Source organism: Crinia signifera, chromosome 1 (genome assembly GCF_055691185.1).
Source record: "Crinia signifera chromosome 1, ASM5569118v1, whole genome shotgun sequence".
NCBI lineage: Eukaryota > Metazoa > Chordata > Amphibia > Anura > Myobatrachidae > Crinia > Crinia signifera.
In genome coordinates, this window is record NC_139217.1 from 215,933,143 (window position 1) to 215,957,326 (window position 24,184).

The window sequence follows — 24,184 nt, forward strand, 5'->3', positions numbered from 1 at the left end:
AGCAACCCTGCACAGCGTTACCTCTCAGTGTGACAAGAGGTCACGCTGCGCAGACAGGCAGGCAGAGATGAAGCCGCCCGTCCACCTAGCCAGCCCACCCAGCAAGCAAGCAACTCCGCATTATGAAGTCGCCCGCCCGCCCACCTAGCCAGCCAGCCAGCCGACCCAGCAATCCAGGCCCCGAAGTAGGAAGCTGCCCACCCGGTATCCCAGCTCCCACCCTGCCGCCGGCCGGATGAAGCTGCCCACCCGGCATCCCGGCTCCCACCCATCAACCCGGCCGCCGGCCGCCCCTGCAAATGTAAGTAAATGCGGGGCGACCAGGGTGTTTTTTTATTAGGAAAGCCAATCCCGGGATCCCGGGAATCCCGGGATTGAGCATTTTTCAATCCCGAATCCCGGGATTGAAAAAATGCCCCGGGATTGGCTTCCCTAATCAAGACGTACTCCAGCCACAAGTAAATACCACTTCTGTACATTTTACTTGTATTTTATAAAGGTTTTAAAAAATGTGTAATTACTTTGTTTGTAAATATGGAATAACTTCAATTTTGAATACAGGGTGCTGTTGACAATACTGTGGTCAAATATCTACAAGGGGTGATACGGGGTGGGAAAGGCAGGTAAAAAGTTTGTACCTTCACTCCCATCCTCTCCTTATAATTAATGGCATAGAGGTAATTGAAAAGCTCTGTTAACCTCTGCTGCAGCCGTGGTCCCGGCTTTCAACAGTGTAGACAAGTAGATTTCTATGGAGAGACAATCCCTGCAGGAGCTGTCTATGCAGGAGTTACTATCGTGCGGCCGGCTTTTGATCCTCCCCGTGCCGCCTGTGATTGAGATTTCTATTGCAGACGCTGGTTCTCTCCCAGCTTTTTGTGATAGAATGCCGGCTTTGAGCTGACAACGCAGCAAGTTCCTTGTGGATGCTTTTCTTTTTTGTAAATCCCCAGGGTTAGCTGGATAATGTCAAGTGAGATAAAATGAATAAGGGTGACCACATCCACCCACCGCCAACGCATTTCAATCCACTAAGGGATCTTCATCAATGCTCAGGTGAAGGTGATCACGTGGTCAACTTTATACCCATAGGTATCTTTCATCCATGTTCCTTATGGGACTAATTTCATATGCCTATTCTAGGGTTCTCTTAAAGCTATCTCATCATTTTTGATCGTTTGTCATGATTAATCGAAAACTGTGTTATATTTATATAAGACATATTCCCTCTTTTTACATGTACATCCTTTAAAGAAAACTCATTTATAATTTTCAATGGCTAAGGAAAAATTATAGCAACTTAGTTTATTTTGAAAGAAATATAAAAAAAATCAATTGTAATGATGAAAAAACACTGCACTAGATTTATAAACTAATTTAGTAAAAATGTATTTTCTTTTTTCCTACATGAACCACTTTAGCTCGAAGTCCCCATTTAATCCTTGGGGACTTAAGAGTCTTGAGTTCATAGAGCAAGCGCATCTCAGCCTGCGCTAAAGCCACTTATATATTCTTTTTGCGCCAATTGCCCTTCACTTTTTCTATGACTTTAAAAAATGTATTAATACATTTATAGAGCAGTTGTGTGATTGTTTAAAGTGGGCCGACATACAGTGACTGTCTACCCCAATTCTTATATTTCTGAAGTGATCTCCTAAGCGGGTTTTTAGAGCTCGGCTGGTTTTACCAATATATTGTTTCTGACACCTGCACTGCATCAAATAATTCATGTTTTTGCTGTTGCAGGTGGCAAAACTTTTAATTTTATATTCCTTTTTTATTGTGCATGATACAAAAGGCAGCACAGCGAGCCAAGCCTGGGGCACCCCTTTTAAAGGTCATCCATCAGGATTAACTCTCTTGCACTTGTGTCCAACACATTATATCAGCCCATAAGTGTCAAACTTTCCAAGGCGAATGCCGCAATGTCACCGCCATATTCAAAAAGTAAAGAACGCCAAAATTCACACAGACTCGCCGGGCAGACGCTTCCGGAACCGGAAGTAGCATCTGTGCGTTCCACTGGGCCGAAAGCATTGTGGATAGGCGTTCCACGCCTGCAAACATACGGCGCCCAGGACAATAAGCTAGTAAACATACCAAACTGCTCAAAACCACCTCTACATAAATATACTGTATGGACAGCAACCGTGGGGGTTATTAGTCAATATCCAATGTACAGTAGCCACTATACCGCCCACAATATGGCTGTGTGTTCCAACAGATACCGGTGGGATGCACAATTAAAGCTGAAGTTGACTCATTGAATAATATTAAGACGGTGCAGAAAACCGAGTTCACATTGATATGTGCAACACTCAACCAGTGCTGGTGACATAATACAAATATCTCATCGTCACATATGAAAAATTATTACACAAACACTTATAAACATAGAAAAACATTAAAAAAAAACTATTTTTGTGCATTATCTACATTTTTACTATATTTTGATGTTTTTAATATCAGATTTTACAATTTTTATATATTATTTCTTACATTTTTCAATAATTATCTTTGCTCCACAAAATTGAATACGGCGCAACAACCAAGTGTGTCAGATGATGATCCACTAAAAACACCCGTAAAATGCAATAAAAGAAGCATAGGCAAGACACCCATAACCCATATCAAACTAGGTCATCATATCAAGGTTCCAAATTATATAAGTTCATCACAAAACACAATAACATACAACATGCAAACAAACAAGATACATATACACTATATACTGTACATATATACAAATCTCATAACAGCTAACTGTCTTCAAAGTACTGAACATCCATATCAATACCAATGGTCATATGCCAATTTCACACCACACAAAAATCTGGTATGTGTGGGGGAAAAAAGGCAAGTTTGCAGTGTCATTCGGCACCAATAGTCAACAGTCCACACTCATGTACCTAAAAAACAATTTAAAGGGTTGGGTTAATTTAATCCTTGTGGTACAATGGTATCTAGTTGATGAATCCACCGAGCTTCAAGACAACGGAGTGCCAGTTTACGGTCACCTCCTCTACTTAGTTTGGGGACATGATCCACCACCATGCACCTAAGAGTTGCGACCTGTAACAACCAATCAGTGCTGTTCTGAGCACAGCCCTGTCATCATGGAAAATCAAAAACGGTGACTTGCAGGATAAGGCACCCAACTCTGACACACACCTAGCTGAGGCAATGGCCAATAAAAATGTAAGTTTCCAAGAAACATATTTGAGATCAGCCGTTCTCAGTGGCTCAAATGGAGTTTTTTGCAACACAGACAGAACAAGAGACATATCCCACGGTGCCTGTATGGGGGTTTAATCCTGGTCACACCCTGTAAAAAGGTCTGAACCTCTGGTAACAGAGCCACCCTTTTTTGAAAGAAAATGGATAGTGCAAAAATCTGCACTTTCAAAGACTGTCAGCTAAGTCCAGACAAAAGGCCATCCTGTAGAAACTCCAGTAGCCTCGCCATCTTAAACCTAGATGTGTGAACTCTCTGTCGTTCACACCACCTGATGTAAATCTTCCAGACCCGATGGTAATTGGCTGCTGACACCGGTTTTCGGGCCCTGAGCATGGTCTGTATGACCGCATCCGATAAGCCCTTTTTTTTTTAATTAGGATGACTCATAAGCCATGCCATCAAATTGAGACGAGCTAGGTCCAGGTGTAGAAACGGTCCTTGTCTTAGCAAATCCAGACAAAGAGGTAGTTGCCAAGAGTCCATTGACAATCTCAGTATGTCAGAGTACCATGACCTCCTGGGCCATTCTGGTGCAATCAGTTTGGCTGGTACACTCTGGTTCTTTTTTCTCTTCAACACCCTCGAGATCATTGGAAACAGGGGAAATATGTATACCAGGCTGAAACACCAAGGGATTGTCATGGCATCCACCGCCCAAGCTGACGGGTCCCTCGACCGGGAGCAAAACCTTGGTACCTGACAGTTGTTTCTTGACGCCATTAGATCTATTTCTGGCAGTCCCCAGCGGTCTACAATCTCTTGGAAAACTTTGTGTTGAAGTTACCATTCCCCCTCCAGCAGATCCGCTCTGCTGAGAAAGTCTGCTTCTACATTTCGGATCCCCGGAATGAACACAGCCGACAGTGCCGGCACCTGTACTTCCGCCCAGGTGAAGATTCGCACTCTCTCTTCCATTGCCATCTTGCTGCGAGTTCCTCCCTGATGGTTCAGGTACGCCACTGTTGTGGCATTGTCGGATTGAACTCGTAGTGGTAATCCCTTCAGAAACTCTTCTGCTTGACATAAGGCATTCCATACTGCTCTCAGTTCCAGTACGTTGATAGGAAGCCTGGATTCTCCCTTGGACCAAAGACCCTGTAGCCGTAGGTGAAGGACAACTGCTCCCCAACCCCTGAGGCTGGCATCTGTCATAATGACCAGCCAATCCCAGGGAGCAAAGGGAACGCCCCAGCTGCAGAGTCTCTATATCTGACCACCATTCCAGGGATACTCTCGACTGCTGAAACAGAACCAACCGTTCTTGCTTCATAGTCTTTGCATTCCCTGACCAGCACGATAGAATGTTCCACTGGAAACTCCTCGAATGGAATATTGCAAACTGCACTGTCTCGAAGGTTGCTACCATTTTGCCCAGCAACCTTACTCCCTGCCACACCGTTGGTGCAGAAGCCTGAAGGATTGACAGCACCATCTGACGAATCTCCACTGCCTTGGAATGTGGTAAAAACACCCTGTGAAGGTGTGTGTCCAAAATCACTCAGAGAAATTGCAGACGCTGCGTGGGCGAGGAGGAGAGGATGTTTAGCACCCAACCCTGATCTTGCAAGAACTGTGTTGCGATACTCAGGTGTTCCTGAAGATTTCCCGCCGACTACACCTTGAATAAAAGGTCGTCCAGGTAAGGAATAATTACTATTCCCTTCAGACGGAGAGCTGCAGCCATGACCGCCATCACTTTCGTGAATACTCTCGGAGCCGTTGCCAAACCAAACGGCAGAGCTTGAAACGGCCAATGGTTTTCTCCTATTGAAAATTGACTGGTGTTCTTTGTAAATGGGCACATGGAGGTAAGCATCCTGAATATCCACAGATGCCACAAACTATCCCGGCTCTATGCTTAAGAGCACAGAACGCAGCTACTCCATACGAAAATGATCTACCTATAAGTGAACATTTAAAGATTTTAAATTTAGAATAGGCCTGAAAGACCCGTCTGGTTTGGGGACTAGGAAAATAATCGAATAAAATCCCTTTTTCCTTTCCTCCTGAGGTACTGGAATCACTACTCCCTTCTCCTTGAGAGACAAGGTTGCCCCCAGAAGGACGGACCTCTGTGCTGTGGTCCGTGGCAAAGGTGTAGGAAGAAATCTCTTTGGTGGGGTGCCCCTGAGATTTATCCGGTAACCTTTGGAAATAATGGAATGGACCCAAAGATCTCTTATGGAGTCCTTCCACCTGTCCCGAAAGTGCAGGAGGCGACCCCCCACTCTGAGCCCAGAACATGCAGAGGACTTATCACCTTTTGCTGCATGCTTTTTTGTAAAGGCCCCAAAGCGAGATTTGGAGTTCTTTCCTCTATTGGCCTGAAATCTACCACAGCCTGTCTGTCCTCTATTGGATGCTCCTCCTCGAAAGGATGAGCAAAAGGACGGCTTGAATACTCCAAACTTGGAGCCCGTACTCTTGGATGTGGTAGGGAGAAATGTACTCTTACCACCAGTAGCCTGCTTAATAATGGCTTCCAGTTCAGAACCAAACAATAACTCACCCTTAAACGGCAAGGTTTCCAGGGACTTTTTTGATTCACTATCAGCGTCCCAAGCTTTTAGCCAAAGAGCCCTTCTAGCAGTAACAGAGGTGACAGATACTCTGGACGCCATCTTAGCTCCTTCCTCACCGGCCTCCCAAACATACTCTGCAGCACATCTCAGCTTTTCAGCCAGTATAAAAGCTTCAGCATTTTGGTGAAGCTGACTACTCAGATCCTCTGCCCACTTGATCATTGCTTTTGCAACCCAAGCAGAGGCAATAACGGGATGCAGTGTGAATCCCACGCCTTCAAAGATAGCTTTCAAGCAACCTTCTACCTTTTTGTCCACTGGATCTTTTAAGGCAGCGCCCACTTGAACAGGCAATGCTGTGTTTTACAGCCACAATCAAATCCTCAATGCCTGAAGCTAATCACTCTTGTCCCAACTCCAATTCTCCTCACACACACCATCATCCCCAGAATCTCCCTCTAAGAGGGGTGGTGTAGAAACAGGGTGTCTAAGCACACTATTGTCAGAGGATTTAGTGAACTGCTCCATCAAGGCTGTCATTTTATGTACTCCCTGAGCAGTATCTTGCATAGCTTGCAACCAAATGGGGTCCCCCTGAGTCGGGGTAATTGACCCCCCAGAAACCTGAGAAGAGGGGAAATGGCAAGGGGAAATGGCCAGGAGACCCTAACAAGGAGTCCTTCTGCCTATTCAAAGCCTCTGTTAAGGCATTTATAGACCTGCCTAATGCCACAACCCAGGCTGGCTCAGCTATCTCAGTTCTTGGGGCGCGTGACCAACTGAGAACAGCTTCACAGGACGGGCATAAATCCCCCTGGTCCTCTTGTTCACATGTAAATTTTGCTTCACATTTTTTGCAATAATTAAACATGTCCAGCGCTCCCTCCTCCATTGCAGCAGAAGTGAACCCTTCAGCCATGCAAATAACACAATGCAAAATGACAGGCACCGCACAGAGCAATGTATCAGAGTACTTATCTTGTGCTGTTTTCCTGTCAGCGATCAGTGAGGAAAACGCTTCTCAGAAGAGACTGGAGTCTGTGTAGTAATCCACCTTGCTCCGCAGCACGGAGAAAAGGCACCAAAAACACAGTGCAGGAAGAGACCAAGTCTCTGCTTCAGAGGGGAGACTAGCCAATTTGGTGCTTTCTCCCCCTTCAGCTGCTCCCACTCTTCTTACCTCCGTGTATATGGGACCACTTGGAGTTGTCCGGCAGCACCGGACTCCTGTAAAAGACTTCAACTCCCTGGCGGGATTTCAGTCTTTAAGCCTTTCCAAGATGGCGGCCGCCATCGCGGGGGGTCCGTCCCCCAAGATCCCCCTCTGTAAGGAGCTGGTTAGGACACCCTTGGGGCCCAGGAAAACCTCTATTGATGAGAGGTTAAGCACTGTGCAGAGGGAGTAAAAAGTGTCCCTCTGCACACAAAGAGCTGACAGGACATGCTTCTGTCAGCCTCTGCTGCGCTCTCACTGTGTGCGAACTTCAGTATGAAGTAACACACTGGAGAACCTGCTCTAAGCTAGTGAATTAATAAAATAATAAAAATCTAACTATCTTTAGCAAAAATCCAAAAAGAATACTGCCGCTGCGAAGCATAGCACCCACTCATGTGGGCACCTAAAATGAACTGAAGCATTTTGGGATGCGGTAGGGAGGAGCCTGCTCCCAAAGACTTTAAAGCATAGGTGCCTGGCTCCTGCGGACCCCTCCTACATCCCATCATGAGCTGTGTCACCGGACTGGACGAAAGAGAAAAACCCATTGAAAAACCACAGCGAATTGCGGTGACTATCAGACAGCGAATTGTCAGTCGTTCACTGTTCGTTGTCGGCGAATAGTGCTTGTTGAATAGGGTGATTCACTTCTTGACACAAATAAATCGTCTTCCACGAAAATAGCACACATTCGCTGTAGAACATGGCAAAATAGCCTCATTGAATACTGCCCAATTGTCACAATATGTAGTATTCAGTGTTACCTGCTTGCAAAATCATGCTGGCTCTGTCTATTGCTGCTGACAGCTCTGTGTGGTTGAACTCTGCATGCTGATTTCAGCTTCTGATCCACTCCATGCTGCAGGAAAGTCTGTGTGATCTGAGCTCTGCTGATTAGTTGCAACACCTGGTAACTCTCTCCTGCAGGAGAGTTCAGTGTGAACTGACCATGCTCAGCCTTCATTGATTAGGGCACCTGTGAGTAATTAGCTCCCTGTGCTTCCTATAAAACGGCAGTCTATGGCAGACAGAGGCTGCCAGAGTATAGGCTCACAACCTGCTCCAGCGTCCCTTGTACTTTACTGTGTTCCTGATCACCAGATACTGACTTTGGCTTGTTTCCTGACTATCCTTCGGCTTAATCCCTGTGTACCGTGAATCGTGGGTTACCTGTGTATGACCTCAGCCTGCCTCCTGACCACTCTCCTGCCTGATCCTCGCGTACCGTACCCAGTGATTACCAGTGGATGACCTTGGCTTGCCTTCTGACTATTCTCCTGTCTGATCCTTGTGTACTGTGCTCCGTGACATACCAGTGTACGACCCGGCTAAAATGACTACGCATAATCCTGAATCCACGCTACCTGTTTCCAAGGGGTTACCAGTGCCACATGGGGAACCTGCTCAGGGGACTGCGACCGGCATGTCCATAGCAGCGAAGCCCAAATCCCAACTGGAGGGGTCACTGGTGAACACCTATGGCGTGGTAAGACTCCGCACCCCTGTGTCAGGTCTAGCCAATCCCTGGCCTGGTGACCAGCGTAATGTACCTGAGACCGTGACAGAATACTCTGGCCCAAAAAAGGAGCTATGGGAGCAACTGTCTGCTAGGGTCTGTAAGCAAGAGCAGAACCAAGCTCTGATCATACAAAGCATACAGACTCTGTTACAGCGGATGGACTTCGCTTCATCTCCTCCAATATCTGTGGAACCAGTGTCAGAGGCATTAAAGATTATTCACCTTTTAATGCAGCAGTTGCAGGAGCTACTGACTAAGGTGTTTTCAGTGATTACCGTCTTACTAGGCAGTCCTTCTAGTGGCACGGTACCTTCCACTCTAGGTTCAGTGCCTGTGAAACCCTCTGATGACATTCCGGGCACTCCAGTGGCATCTACATCTGTGCCCTGCAAGGACAGGTACCTGAGTCATTCTCATCCCCAGTTGTCTGATGAGGAGTGCCAGCGGCGTAGATCCCTCAGCCTATGCTTTTATTGTGGAGCCCATTTCATCGGGGATTGTTCCCTACGTGGGACCCGAAATAGAGCAGTAGGTTCCGTTCTAACCCAGAGGGAATCCTATGGTTACAACTGGGGTCCTAGGACCAAAATTTCTTTGAAGAACTGTATAGCCCAGGTCCAGCCTCAGGAAGGTGTTCATGGTCGCAAGCCCCAAGAGGGGGTCCTGTTGGTCCAAGTCCATGAGAGGGTCCAGCCAGCCTCACCCCAAGAGGGGCCCCTGTTGGTCCAAACTCAAGAGGGAGTCCATTCAGTCTCACCACGAGAGGGGGTCCCATCAGTCCAACCCCAGGTGGGGGTCCTGTCCATCCAGCCCCAGGAGGGGGTTCATGGTTACAAGCCCCAGGAGGGGAGTATCAAACCCAAAGATGGAGTCCTGTCAGTCCAGTCCAAGAAGGGGCTTCCGAGTAATGTGCTCCAGGAGGAGCTTCCTAGTTTCTTGCCCAAAGAGGGGCTTCCTAGTGTTAAGTCCCAGGAAGGGCATCAAAGTGCTGTACTCCAAAATTAATTCCCCAATGTTGAGTTCCGAGAGGGGTCTCAGAGTGACGAGCCCCAAGAAGGGTTTCAGAGTCTTTCACCTCAGAAGGGGTCTCGGAGGGTCATACCCCAGGAAGGGCCTCAGACTGTCATTTCCCCGGAGGGTTCTCAAGAGTTTCAAGCCTCAGGAAGGGGTTCAGAGTATAGTACCCCAAGAGGGGTCTCTGAAAGTGGTACCCCAAAAAGGTTCTCTGAGTATATTACCCCAAGAGGGATCTCCGAGCATCGCACCCCAGAAAGGTACTCTGGTCGTCACACCCAAGGAGGAGTCTCTGAGTGTGGCTTCCCAAGTGGGGCCACTGAGCACTTTGCCTCAAGAAGGGGCTCTGTACGTCACCCCAAGTGGGGGTTCCGAGTCTATCACCCCAAGTGGGGGTTCCGAGTCCGTCACCCCAAGTGGGGGTTCCGAGTCCGTCACCCCAAGTGGGGGTTCCGAGTCCGTCACCCCAAGTGGGGGTTCCGAGTCCGTCACCCCACGTGGGGGTCCGAGTCCGTCACCCCACGTGGGGGTCCCGAGTCCGTCACCCCACGTGGGGGTCCCGAGTCCGTCACCCCACGTGGGGGTCCCGAGTCCGTCACCCCACGTGGGGGTCCCGAGTCCGTCTCCCCACGTGGGGGTCCCGAGTCCGTCTCCCCACGTGGGGGTCCCGAGTCCGTCTCCCCACGTGGGGGTCCCGAGTCCGTCTCCCCACGTGGGGGTCCCGAGTCCGTCTCCCCACGTGGGGGTCCCGAGTCCGTCTCCCCACGTGGGGGTCCCGAGTCCGTCTCCCCACGTGGGGGTCCAGAGTCCGTCACCCCACGTGGGGGTCCCGAGTCCGTCACCACTGATGGGGGTCCCGAGTCAGTCACCCCTGGTGGGGGTCCCGAGTCCGTCACCCCTGGTGGGGGTCCCGAATCTGCCCTTGCCTCCGGGCATGAGGACCTATCTGCCCTTGCCTCCGGGCATGAAGACCTATCTGCCCTTGCCTCTGGGCATGAGGACTTGTGTGCTGTGGCCTCCGGGCCAGTCTCCGTGGCCTCCGGGCCAGTCTCCGCGGCCTCCGGGCCTGTCTCCAGTGCCTCCATGGTCTCTAAGGTTCCAATGCCTGCCATTCAAGAAGATTTGCCTGTCTTGCTGGGAGTCCCTGCTCTACCCAAACTGTCCTCCCAGTCCATTTTTCAGGAGGATCCAGTTCAATTGGATTCATCTAAAGAGCCTCAGTTTGTCCAATTTGATGGAGATCTCACCCATTTCCAAGCCCTAGCAGACTATTATTTAGATGCTATGAACTCTGATCCATCCTCTGGGGTTAATTTGGCAAACATTGTCAAGTACTTAGTCTTGTCATTCAGGGGGGAAGCCATGAAGTGGGTTAGTCCACTCATTGAGACTCATGACCCCCGACTAAAATACCTAATTTCTTTTTCCAGGGCTGTGGTTGAAAGATTTGGACCCAAGACTCCCGGTGAGAGGTCTATTCTTGATGCACCTGAGGTCAGTCAGAGTGGTGAGTCAGCTAGACTACATTCTAAAACTCCCAGAGCATCTCAAAAAAAAATTTTGAGACCCAACTCCTTGGACTTAAGAGATGGAGTTATGTGTGTAGGTTCATCCAAGTTGGTGGATCCTCAAGAAGTCCCTACACGGACCATGGACCAGGATTCAAGTTCAGAGTGCGGCTCAGATCATGATGTCACTTCTTTTCTGGGACGTCCAATATTATCTACTGCCCATTTTGTAGAGCCAAAGGTCACACATCAGTCAACAAAATCCAAACAGTCTTCCAAAAAGAAGAAGCACCGCAGACGACCTTGAAAATTTCCTTGTGGGGTGTTCGGAGCCCACCCCTAGAGGGAGGGGTAATGTCACAATATGTAGTATTCAGTGTTACCTGCTTGCAAAATCCTGCTGGCTCTGTCTATTGCTGCTGACAGCTCTGTGTGGTAGAACTCTGCATGCTGATTTCAGCTTCTGATCCACTCCATGCTGCAGGAAAGTCTGTGTGATCTGAGATCTGCTGATTAGTTGCAACACCTGGTAACTCTCTCCTGCAGGAGAGTTCAGTGTGAACTGACCATGCTCAGCCTTTATTGATTAGGGCACCTGTGAGTAATTAGCTCCCTGTGCTTCCTATAAAAATGCAGTCTCTGGCAGACAGAGGCTGCCAGAGTATAGGCTCACAACCTGCTCCAGCGTCCCTTGTACTTTACTGTGTTCCTGATCACCAGATACTGACTTCGGCTTGTTTCCTGACTATCCTTCGGCTTAATCCCTCTGTACCATGAACCGTGGGTTACCTGTGTATGACCTCAGCCTGCCTTCTGACCACTCTCCTGCCTGATCCTCGTGTACTATACCCAGTGATTACCAGTGGATGACCTTGGCTTGCCTTCTGACTATTCTTCTATCTGATCCTTGTGTACTGTGCTCCGTGACCACCAGTGTACGACCCGGCTAAAATGACTACGCATAATCCTGAATCCACGCTACCTGTTCCAAGGGGTTACCAGTGCCACATGGGGAACCTGCTCAGGGTACCGTGACCGGCATGTCCATAGCAGCGAAGCCCAAATCCCAACTGGAGGGGTCACTGGTGAACACCTATGGCGTGGTAAGACTCCGCACCCCTGTGTCAGGTCTAGCCAATTCCCGGCCTGGTGACCAGTGTAATGTACCTGAGACTGTGACACCAATGAGTCAACTGCAGCTTTAATTGTGCATCCCACAGGTATCTGTGTTGGAACGCACTGCCATGTTGTGGGTGGTATAGTGGCTACATTGGATATTGACTAATAACCCCCATGGTTAGCATTGTTCCTATATAGCAGCTCTTGTCCATACAGTAGATTTATGTAGAGGTGGTTTTGAGCAGTTTGGTATGTTTATTAGCTTTGAGTCTCCCGGGTGCCATATGTTTCCAGGCGTGGAACGCATATCCACGATGCTTCTGGCCCAATGGAATGCACAGACGCTACTTCCGGTTCCAGAAGTGTCTGCCCAGCCAGTCTGTGTGAATTTTGGCGTTCTTTACTTTTTGAATATGGCGGTGACAGTGCGGTGTTCGTCTTGGTAAGTTTGACACTTATGGGCTGATGTAATGTGTTGGATACAGGTGCAAGAAAGTTAATCCTGATGGATGACCTTTAAAAAGGGCGCTCCAGGCTTGGCTCACTGTGCTGCCCACTGCCCTGCTGTGTTGATGACATGTGACCTGTCTTGACAACGGACTGTTTACCTGGTCCGAAACGTTGGCTAATTACGTTGTGATGTATTAAAGGACTTTACTTTGGATATTATTTGAAGTTTGGAGTGTGCTCTGTTATGCAGATGTCTAGAAATCTTCACCCTAGTGCTATATACTGTATGGTGTACCTAGTGTATACTTCAGATAGGAGAAACAACAGTGAGGTGCTCTATCTTATCTGGATTGGAGTGTGGATTCCTCTATGTGTGTGAATATATATATATATATATATATATATATATATATATATCCTTGTTGTGAGGATAGCACTCTCCACTTTCATATGCCAACAGCCAGGGTGCCAATGCCAGAAAGCTACCACACTCCAGGTACTTCCATATCACCGGACTTGCTTGTAGCTTTTTACTAAGTCACCTTAATTAGTGCATAACAGTGGGTACAGGTCTGCCTATATATAGGCAGACACAAGTACACTACACAAGTCGAACTTTTCTTCTTTCAGTTTTTAAAGAAATGTAAGCATTCAAGTCCTTTGAACAGCATGTGATGGTATATATAAACCTAGATTTCAGTTGTTACAGAAAAAAAAAGGAGGGGGTTTATACAAGGAGTAATGGGTTAAGAGCTGTTTTGCAGCAATGGAGTTATAGTGTGCATTAAACATTTCATATACTGTAGGTGTCCAACTTATGTTGATTAATTGTTTAATGATTAATTGTATCAAAGTAGTGTTGGAACAGACTGTTAAGTGCCATCCATTTAAAACTAGGTACTCAGATTTGGGGGCCCATTTATCAAAATTGTAAAAAAATATGTAATCAAATGGTGATAATAATGATTAAATTTGCATTGCGATTTTCCTTAAAATCGCATGAATTTATCATTATTCACCTTGCAGGACAGGGCTTGCGAAAAAGCCCTGTCTCTGCGAATCCAGCTGCCTGCTCTCCCCCGTTATTGGCATGTATTCAATGCCGGTGCGAGCGGCTGGCGAGGGGGTTAAACTGCGAGGATCGCAGAAAACCAGTGATCCTCGCAGTTTAACCCCCGCGCCGGCCGCTCGCACTATGCAACGCTCCGGGGGAATCCTCGCCGTCACAGAACGGCGAGGATTCCCCTAAACTGCGAGAGCCGCGGCTAGTGCAGCAAACTCGCTGTAATTAGCCTCGATTCTCGCAGCTTTTGGAGGCACATACGCCAATTCTCCCTCGCTCAAAAAACGTAGCGAGGGGGAATTTGCGTATGAGGGGGGTCAGTTGAATACTGACAGGGTGAGCGGTGACTGCGAGCAAAAAGTCCTGCGAGCAAAAAGTCCTGCTTGCAGTCACCGCTCGCCCACGGCTTTGAATATATGCCATTATCGCAATGTGATGGCCTTTTAATCATACTGCACATGCGCAGCTCATAGAACGTTGGACAGCCGGCTTTTACTTTCACTTTCCCCCGGCGTGTCCTGTGTAGCTCCTTGCTAGTAAAGCAAGCAGCCAGGACTGGAGCTGGGGAAGCTGATCGGAGGAGAGGGCTAGGTGCTTCACTAAAGTTCTTTAATAAAACTGTGTAAAGAGGTGAGCTCTGTATCCAACATCCGCTCCTGCTTTTATTAGTATGGGGGAGAGATCCTTGCAGCCCCGTCCCTCCCCAGTGCTGCTGCCGTAGATGGGGGAATGTACAGCAGCCAGGAGCTCAGGCAGGAGAGTCCCTGTGTACTCCTGAAGAATCAGTGGGCTCCGCTGCCTGCGCTGGAAGTGCTGCTGTACAGTGATGTCCCCGGCAGCAGCGAGGAGGGGGATAGAGGGGGGGAAGACAGGAGAGAGAGACGGAGATCACCTGCCCATATGCGTGTAACGAGCAGGAGCTGGCAGCTGCTTGTAAATCAGAGGAAGGTTCTGTGCTCCTCTTAAATATATGTGTGCTCCAAGTCCTGCTAAACAATCATGTCCCTGACAGCAGCGACCAGAGGGAGGGAGAGAGGGAGGGGGGATACAGGGGAGACAGGGTAGACATGGAGCTGCAGGAATCTCTAACCCCAATACAGTGCACGGAGGCAGACTAGATTACAATAATAAAAGGTCTCTATTCCCCTGAGACTGAGGAGTCCATGTAATAAACATACACATAGGGGAGAGAAGAGGAAGAGGGGGCTGCTATAATAGGCTGATAGCACATATGTAGACACACACACAGGGATAACGCCACTAAGAAGTGGCGATATTATCACACAGGACCCTTCCGAATTTATTTTACAATTGAAGTTTAATAAATATGAGTAGATCACATTTCCCATTATGTTTATGTGAAATGCGATCTACTTTCTAAAAAAATGCGATAAATCGGTTTATGAAGAGAAATTTGCGAAAACCTCTACAATTCATAATTAGTACATTTCAGTGAAACTAAAATAATGTTAAAAGAGTGCGAAAACACCCGTTTTCACATTATTTTAGTAAAAATAATGTTAATAAATAGGCCCCTTACTGAGTACCTAGGAAAATATGATGCTACTCTGATGTTTATGAAATACTGTACTTCTGATTGCACGATGTATACATAAAGACTATTGAAAATAGTGTGGAGGAGAGAAGAGAGAACATTTCCCCAAAATGTTCTATTCTTTGGTCACAATCAGATGTTATGAAAACTGTTGCATGAGGGAATTTACACACTGGGCAGCATTAGGACTTCCTTCGGGTGTGGTATGACACACCGACAGTCGGGATTCCGACAGTCATTTCTCCAACGTCGGAATCCCGACTGCACAGCGGGGGGAGTGCAACGAAGCCCCTTGCGGGCTCGCTGCGCTCGCCATACTACGGGCACGGTGGCTCGCCACCTATTTAATTCTCCCTCTATGGGGGTCGTGGACCCCCACGAGGGAGCAGTCGGGATTCTGACGTCGGAGCAATGACTGTCGGAATCCCGATTGTCGGGGAGCCGTCCGGCACCCCTTCCTTCACTATGTGCTCTCTCCATGCTGCAGATTATGAGAGACCCTCTGGTCCATCTCAGTGCTAATTTTACTGATTGAGAGATGGGTTTTAAAGAGAATAATCAGACGCCTATGTCCTTTTTGAATTTTTTCTCTGGCTAAAAGAGCCATTTCATTAAATTGGACAACATCTACATCCCCATTTTGATGTCAGCAAAGTCTCTACTTCAAATTTTGTGCTTTTATAGGAAGACCTTGTTAACAGCTCTTGAAACTGGGGTCCCTGCTTTTTTTTTTTTTTATAAGGCTTTGATGTTGAAAAACATTTGAAGCTACAGTACATCAAGCGCCTGTAAGATTTTTGTGGACTGGATGGCCCAGTACTAAGCTGGTTCAAACTATTTCTCACTGGCAGATCACAGTATCTGGAGTACACTCATCTTTATCAGTGCCACTGCCATGTGATGTCCCAAAAGGTTCTATACTATCCACCATGCTTTTTGCAGTGTACATGCTGCCACTTGGTGAAATAATTAGGCGCCGTGGCCTGGTCTACCACTGCTATGCAGATGATACACAACAGTACTTGTCCTTTGCTCTGGGCACTGAGAATCCAATAACCACCCTAAATGGCTGTCTAGCTGAGCTCCAAGAATGGATGAGTGCAAGTTAGCTGAGACTGAATTCTGATAAAACAGAGGTCCTAATGATAGGGCCTTGACATCAAATGCGAGCATAGCCAACCAACCAACAGGACTGGTACAGAAATACAAAACTCTGATCATGTGCGGAATCTTGGTGTGGTGCTGGATGGTGGTTTGACACTTAAATGACACTTAAAATCAGCCACAATCAAATCCTCATTCTGGAACATAGCCAGAATCAAACACTTAATTCCCCCTGAAGATCTGCCAAAAGTCATACACGAATTTCTATCATCTCGATTGGATTACTGTAATGACCTCTACCTTGACATCCCAGCAAAAGAATCGCACCGGTTACAGCTGGTAGAAAACACAGCTGCCAGGCTGTTAACCAACCAGCCCCAATCTAGCCACATAACTCCCATTATCTACTCCCTTCACGTCATTTTATTCGTCATAAAATGACGAATCATTTTAAATATTAACTTTTCAAAGCCCTACATGACCAAGGCCCAAGGTAACTGAAGCTGATTCTGATTCCATACTGTCCCACCCAATTACTGCAATCTGTAGATGGACTTTTAGCAGTACATAGAATGTCCCTTAAGTCATCTGGGGGTTGTTTTTAGCCATGCAGCTCTGACTCTATGGAACTCCCTTCCCCACACAGTTCGAGAAGCCCCCACTCTAGAATCCTTCAAAATCAGACTCAAAACTTTCTTATTTATTATAGCATTTCCTTCATTTTATTAAGTATTGTTTATGAAAAGCTTTTCTGTACTTCAGTGTTCCTGTACTGTATTACATTCATTCTGTTAAGAGCCTTCAGTCCTATTGATGAAATAGCGCTACATAAATAAAATTATTATTATTATATAAACAAACGTCTTGTGGTAACAGGTGTTCTGTTTGTGGTTGAAGCTGCTTTCTGTATATTGATGGCTGCTTACAGTACCTTTGGTGAAAGGTGCATGATTTGGACTTTTGCTTAAAAACATATTCAGCTCCTTATATCTCACTCCTTTTTCTGTTTTTATTTGTTGTTTATATATTAGGTTTTTGTATATATTCTAAATTTGATATCTTTTATTTTTTAACAATATTTTCTCTACTTCTACATTCCTTCTACATTAGATATTGTGATTGCTGTCCATGAAATATATTGTGCTTGCTTGTCCCGCTGTTTTGCGAAATAATAAAAAAAATATTTTCTACAGTAAATAAATTTATTCCATGTAAAAGGACTCCCGGGGAGCTGTCAAGGAAGTCCAAGTAAAAGTGGGATGCGATACATCACAGGTGCTAAAAAGCACCCGCAATGTTCCAATGATGGCTAAACATACGATTTATCTTAAAAACCTCCAAAATCAAAACGGATGTAAAAAAAAATCCGATTTGGCTCGATTTTGATCTGTCAGGTGAAATAAAGAAAAATTGCACAAATGTATGGAGCCTTATTTCTGAATTTAGCTGTAATTTCATACGTACATATTTTCCCATATGTCCAAAGTTAAATATTTAGTCTAAAATTATAAATGATCCAGAGGTACAGTAGAGCTAATTACTTCACTTGTGATTCTGTGAGGAGACCTGGAGTTGAGGAGATCTGTGAATTAACTGTTGGTGGCTCTCGAAGACTGGAGTTGGCTACCCCTGGTCTAAAGTATACAAAGAATCTGAGCCTATACTCATGGTTTTAAGCAATGGTTAAATAATTAGAAACTGGGTACCATGTGTTAAATGTATTCAAAGTTACATTAAAAATACAGGATATTTTATCCAAGGCCTATACATTCTCACACCAAATTCACATCTCTTTATTGTATACCATATACAGGTAAGGGTAAGGTGCATTTTTTTGTTCTGGATGTCAACACGGACACCAAAATAGTGCACCACTGTCCCCTCGCATGGCTGACACCAAAGGCAAACTTCTTACTGATTTAGTGACAAAGCATTATATGTACAAAGCAGTGATAAGGGAGAAGTGAGCCAGAAGCTCATGGTAACCAATCAGCTGCTATGAATCTTAATTATGAAAATTACAGATGTTACTTCAGTGCTTATTGGTTGCCATGGGCCACTTATCCTCTGGCCCACTCCATAAATCTACCCATGACATACTAGAGAGGGCACGGTTATGCAATTATAGGATGTGTTTAGCATTACGACAGTCGTGATGCCAGCAGTCAAAATCCATCCACTGAATCTCAAGCGCAACACCAGTGCCTGAATCCTGACATCATTGGAAATGCAGACACAGGAATCCTGACAGCCAATGCTCCAATCATAAGTATGCTGGGATCAGAGGGGGTTTTGCGGTTTAGGCACTACGGTGGGGGGGGTGGTAGTTAGGGTTAAGCATGAGTTAGGGAGGGTAGTGTGATTGCGTAACTAAGTATACTTACCAAACCCCTTCGGATTCTAACTGCCGCGGTACGTCTTTTGACTGCCGGCATTCCGCAACTCTGCAATACAAATGTATTCCATAATTATATCTAGTTAACAACTGATACCATTTTGAAACCTCAAGGTCTGAATGAATACCAATGTATATAAAAAATTACAGATCATAACACTCAGTTGAACTAGAACAGTTATTACCCACAACCACTCAAAAAAAGAGTCTCTCTGTATCACATTCATAAGAGCAATGAAAAATTATTCTGACACCTCAATTAAAGAATAAACATAATTGAAATGCAACAGAGATTCCTTTAAGTGGTGATACCATCTGAAAATAATTGATATTAGGGTTAGCTTGGATTTATCAAAAAAAGATCACGCCAGACTAATTTAATTAGCTTCTATGAAGAAGTCAGTAGGGGGTGGACTTATAGAAATCTATTGATGTAATACAGTACTCCTTGATTTCACTAAAGTTTTTGACACAGTGCCTCATAAAAGGTTATTAATAAATCTATGTAACTTAGAGGTAGGAGAAACAATTTGTAATTGCCTTAAAAACTGGTTGCACAATCAGGGACAGAGTTCAATATTGGGACCAACGTTGTTTAATGTATCTATTACCATATAGGTAGTAAACCAGACAATAAGAGTGCAATATTTGCGGACAACATGAAATTGAGTAAGGAAATTAACTCAGGAGAGGATGTAGATAAACTACAAAGCGACTTAATTAAACTGGAAAAGTGGAAAAGGTGGAAAATGCAGTATAATGTTGAAAAATTTAAAATAATTCATTATGGGAACAAAAATGAACAAGCTACTTATAGGCTAAATTGAGCTAATATAGGGAATTCTGCAGTGGATAAGGACTTAGGGGTCATCATACAGTAGTTAATAAATTGAGTAATCGTGCACAATTCTCAGGTGCAGCAGCAAAAGCAAACAGGATACTGGCATGCATTAACAGTGTAATGGATTCAAGAGATGCCAATGTGATAGTGCTTCTTTACAAGGCATTGGTGTGAGACCATACTTGGAATACTATGTTCAGTTCTGGGCACCGCACCTTAAAAAGGACATAAATGAATTGGAGCAGCTGCAGAGAAGGGCGACTAAACTAGTAAAAGGTCTCAAATCACTAGAATACAAAGAAAGGCTAACCAGGCTAAATAGGTTTTCACTGGAGAAACAGAGGTTAGGAGTGATATGATTAGTATGTTCAGATAAAGTATTGGAAATCATAAGAAACTGGGAGATGATTTGTTCAGTAACAGGCTTATACTTAGGACAAGCGGGCATGTACTGAGGCTCGAAGAAAATACATTCTGTACTGAATTAAGAAGAGGATTTGTCACCAATAGAGCAGTAAAAATCTGGAAATCATTGCCAGTGGGGATGGTTGCATACATCTTTTGGTATGTATGCCCTTTTATTAAGAGATCTAATAAAAGTACATTTTTAATTTCTTAAAACCGTCTCACCCTATTTGTCATTAAATGGGGGCGTGGCTTGGCCAAGCATGTGAGCGGTAGTACCCTCATAGAGCTCCTCATAAATCCGACAAAAAATCCTTATTCCTGTGCCTTACTAACTACCTGGACTCGTCTAACCCCCTATATACCTCAGCTGGAGCTTGTGGTGCTGTTTGAATCGTCCTACAGCTGACCCGGAGAGGCTTGGTGGTGGGGCCTGCTGGTCCAGCGTGAACGGACTCCGCCATCTTGGGGACCGGAGCGGACGGGGATCGGGCTCTCTGGGATTCTCCCCCCTCTCTGGATGGAGGACAGCCTGGTGACCTGCGCCTCTCCCCTGCCGCTTACCTTGCCGCCCGCCTGAAGACCCGGCGCGCGGCTCCGACGCGCGCCCCATCCCCCTGCTCGGCTGCTCGTGCCTGGAGCAGGTGACTGGACGCGGGGATCTAGCGCCTCCCACACTGACATCCTTTGGAAGGCAGCAGTCCCCCTCAGCGGTCGGTGAGCTGGTGAGTCGGGCCTGTGCGCCCGGTCCGGTGCTTGGCGCCGGTCTAATTGATGGTGGAGGCGGGCGGCGCCATTTTTAATCATCCCTGCGGAGCCTGCCCTGATCAGCCCTGATCCCCTGGTCAGTACTGCGCAACAGAGACCTGCCCTTTATGCACATCCTCCTCTCACAAACTCTCCTCAGCCCCTACAGTGCCTTTGGTGCTATCTGAAATCTCTGTGAGACTCTGCCCTCCACTACACCCATTACTCTGCCCTCCATTACACTTGGTGTCTCCCTGATATTGCTTGTGTGACCCTCCACTATATTCAGCACTTGGTGGATGTACCGGTGCTGCAGTGCCCCTGCAGCCCTTGGATATTGCTTCTGCGACCCTGCTCTCCATTATACCCAGCAATTGCTGGGTGGGCATGTGCCTCAGTGACTCTGTGTCTCCCTGATATTGCCTCTGTGACTCTGCCCTCTACTTTACCCGGCACTGGGTGGGTGGGCTGGCGCTGCAGTGTCACTGCAACTCTCTGATATTGCCACTGTGACTCTGCCCTCCATTATACTCAGCACTTGGTTCATGAACCTATGCTCCAGTGGCTTTGTGACTCTCTGATATTGCTTTTGGGACTCTACCCACCGTTATACCCAGCGTTGAGTGAGGGACCCCATGCTGCAGTGGCTTTGCTACCCTCTGATTTCTGTGGCACCCCTGCCCCCCGCTACACCCAGCATTTGGTTGGGGGGCCCGGATTGGAGACTCCCTGCCGTTTCTTCCCCCTGCCATTAATACCTGGCCTGCTACCCCCTCTATGATATACAGCGGGGGCTGCTGTACCCACCACTCCGAGCCATGGGGAAAACCGGCACCACATCTGGAGAAATACCCCTGCGGCTCCCAATCCTCCTCAGCGCAGTCCTCCCAATCCTCAAACCCCCCTCCATCCCCTCAGACAGAGGAGGAGTCACCTACTGCTGAAAATCCCATTCAATCCACCCAACAGATCCTTTTAGCCATATCAGCATCTGAACAGAGTCATGGACAAAATTGGCCAGGTCCAATCCGATATCTCCCTCATCCGCCATGATATGCAAAAAGTCAGGGAGAGGGTGGGAGAGGCGGAGCACCGCATATCGGACCTGGAGGATGCAACTAACCCTCTCAAATCTGCGGTTGCTGATCTCACCTCACAGATTTCGGCTGTCAAAACCAAACTATCCGATATGGAGGGGCGTCTACGCCGTAACAATATCCGGTTTGTAGGTCTTCCTGAGAGAGCGGAGGGCTCCTCCCCTGAGAAATTCCTCGAGAGATGGCTTTTGGAGATGTTTACTTCTGAGGACTTCAGCCGACACTTCACCGTGGAGAGGGCTCATCGTTTACCTACCGGGGCTCCGCCACCGGGCGCACCCCCACGCACGTTCATCGCCCGCTTCCTGCACTACAAAGACAGAGATGCGGTGCTCCGACTGGCTCGTGAACGAGGCCCTCTTAAGTTTGACAAACAGGTGGTGGCAGCGTACCCAGATTTTGCAGCGGACATCCAGAAAACACGTGCCCAATTTCTCCAGGTCAAGAGGAAGCTCCGCGACCGTCAAGTCCAATATTCTATGCTCTTCCCAGAACGTCTGCGGGTTGTGGCGGATGGCAGCACCCACTTCTTCAATTCTCCTCAGGAGGCTGAGCAGTGGCTGGACCACAGGCCACAGCGGCCAAACTGACATTATTTTCGTGAGCATAACGGTTCTTATCCATGCTGTGGGCCATTTGTCTCTTTTGGTACATTTATTAATGTTTATTTATGCTTAAGGTCCAGGTAACGTTATCCTTCTTCTGCTATAATCTTTATTCAGCACAGGATATCTATCTCTTAAAGCAATGCAAGGAAATAGTTTTTTCTTTCTTTTATAGGTGACCACTGGTCTCTATACCCCTAGGTTAACATAGTTTACTTACTGGTTGAGTGGATTTAGTTTTAGCTGTTAATTGGGATCCAAAGTGTATCTAATGTTTGATAGGTATACCGGGAGGGTTAGGGAGTTGGGGATTTTCCTTTTGATGTTTTTACTATGTTTCTTTTTTTTTTTTTTATAACATAATAATATGGAAACGATGCTCATAAGATGTGCTTATACTGACTACTATGACCATGACCCCAGGCGATGGAGACGCAATTCTGCTACTTTCACACTTGGTTGGGTGGTGCAGGGATGGACAGGGTCTGTTTGAAATTTGTGCTCCCATTACTACCCATTCTCTCCTACTCTCCAATGATCTGTCTTTCCTCCTTTGGCCTCACTGGCAACCATCTCTTACCCTTGCCTTCCCATATCCTTCTTTTGTCATGTCTCACTCACAGGGTGTAGCGGGGCTCCGCATACTTGGCTGGAATGTACGGGGTCTTAATGACCGGGTTAAGCGCTCCCTTGTCCTCTTCGAGATCAAAAGACACGGAGCTGACTTGGTGTGCCTCTCGGAAACGCACCTGTTTGGCACTAAGACACTGTCGCTTAAAAAACCCTGGGTGGGACATATGTTTCATTCCACCTTCGCTAATAATGCTAGAGGAGTAACAATACTGATTAAAAAACACATCAATTTCCACCTCACCCATCATCAAATTGACCAATATGGCCGTTATGTATTCCTTAGAGCCAGCGTTAACCACATCATTATGAATATTCTAGCTATTTACATTCATCCCCCCTATAATAACGATATCCTTAGGAAGGCTGTGATGTTTCTCGCCTCCTTCCCTTCAGCCCGTTGTTTGTATAGGGGACTTCAACAATATCCTTGATAAATCTCTTGACAGGTGGACAGGTGCTGGCAACCCCAGCCCTTCCCCACCTCCCTCCCCCACTCCGTTCGCCAAACTGATAAACGAACTTGATCTAATAGATGCCTGGAGACACAGAAATCCGAACCAGAGGCAATTCTCTTGCTTCTCGGCAAGTCACCAATCCTTGCTACCTAAAACTACATTAGTAGAATATCTGCAGAGAGGGATATCGGATCATTCCCCTGTGCTTATTACATTGGACCTGATGCCCTCTAGAGGTGCAAGCACCTGGAAGCTTAATCCCTTCTGGCTTACTCTACTGACAGACGGTGATGTGCTTCTTGGGGAGTGGTCGGATTTCCACGTGGACAATGCTTCGTGCACTAACCCTATTATTAGACACGAGACATTTAAAACTGTTATCCGGGGTTCCCTTATTAAAAGAATAGCTACTATCAAAAAAGCTGGTTGGGAGGAGGAGACTAAGTTAGAAAACCTGTGCTCTCAGAGCAAAAGTACATACCTGAGTTCTGGCCTCGTGGAAGACAAATTAAGGTGGGATGTGGCACGTAAATCATGGACTGACCACCTACTTGATAAGTCCAAGCGTAAACTTCTTTTTTCAGCGCACGCTAGGTACTCCCAATCAGATGTGGGTGGCAGCTATATGGCATACCTCGCCCGGGATGATAGATTATCCAGCTCCATTCAAAAATATGCGATTCACAGGGAGTGAACCA

General features: G+C 46.6%; 1 protein-coding gene across 1 annotated transcript in view; it reads right to left on the minus strand.

Annotated features, from left to right (window-relative positions):
• The window catches only part of LOC146064682 (uncharacterized), a 337,031-nt gene that overhangs the window by 253,631 nt on the left and 59,216 nt on the right, over nucleotides 1–24,184 (minus strand). The window contains exon 3 of the mRNA XM_083178470.1: nucleotides 18,693–18,752. Within this exon, the coding sequence (XP_083034596.1) occupies nucleotides 18,693–18,752 (60 nt within the window). The remainder of the gene's footprint in view (nucleotides 1–18,692; nucleotides 18,753–24,184) is intronic.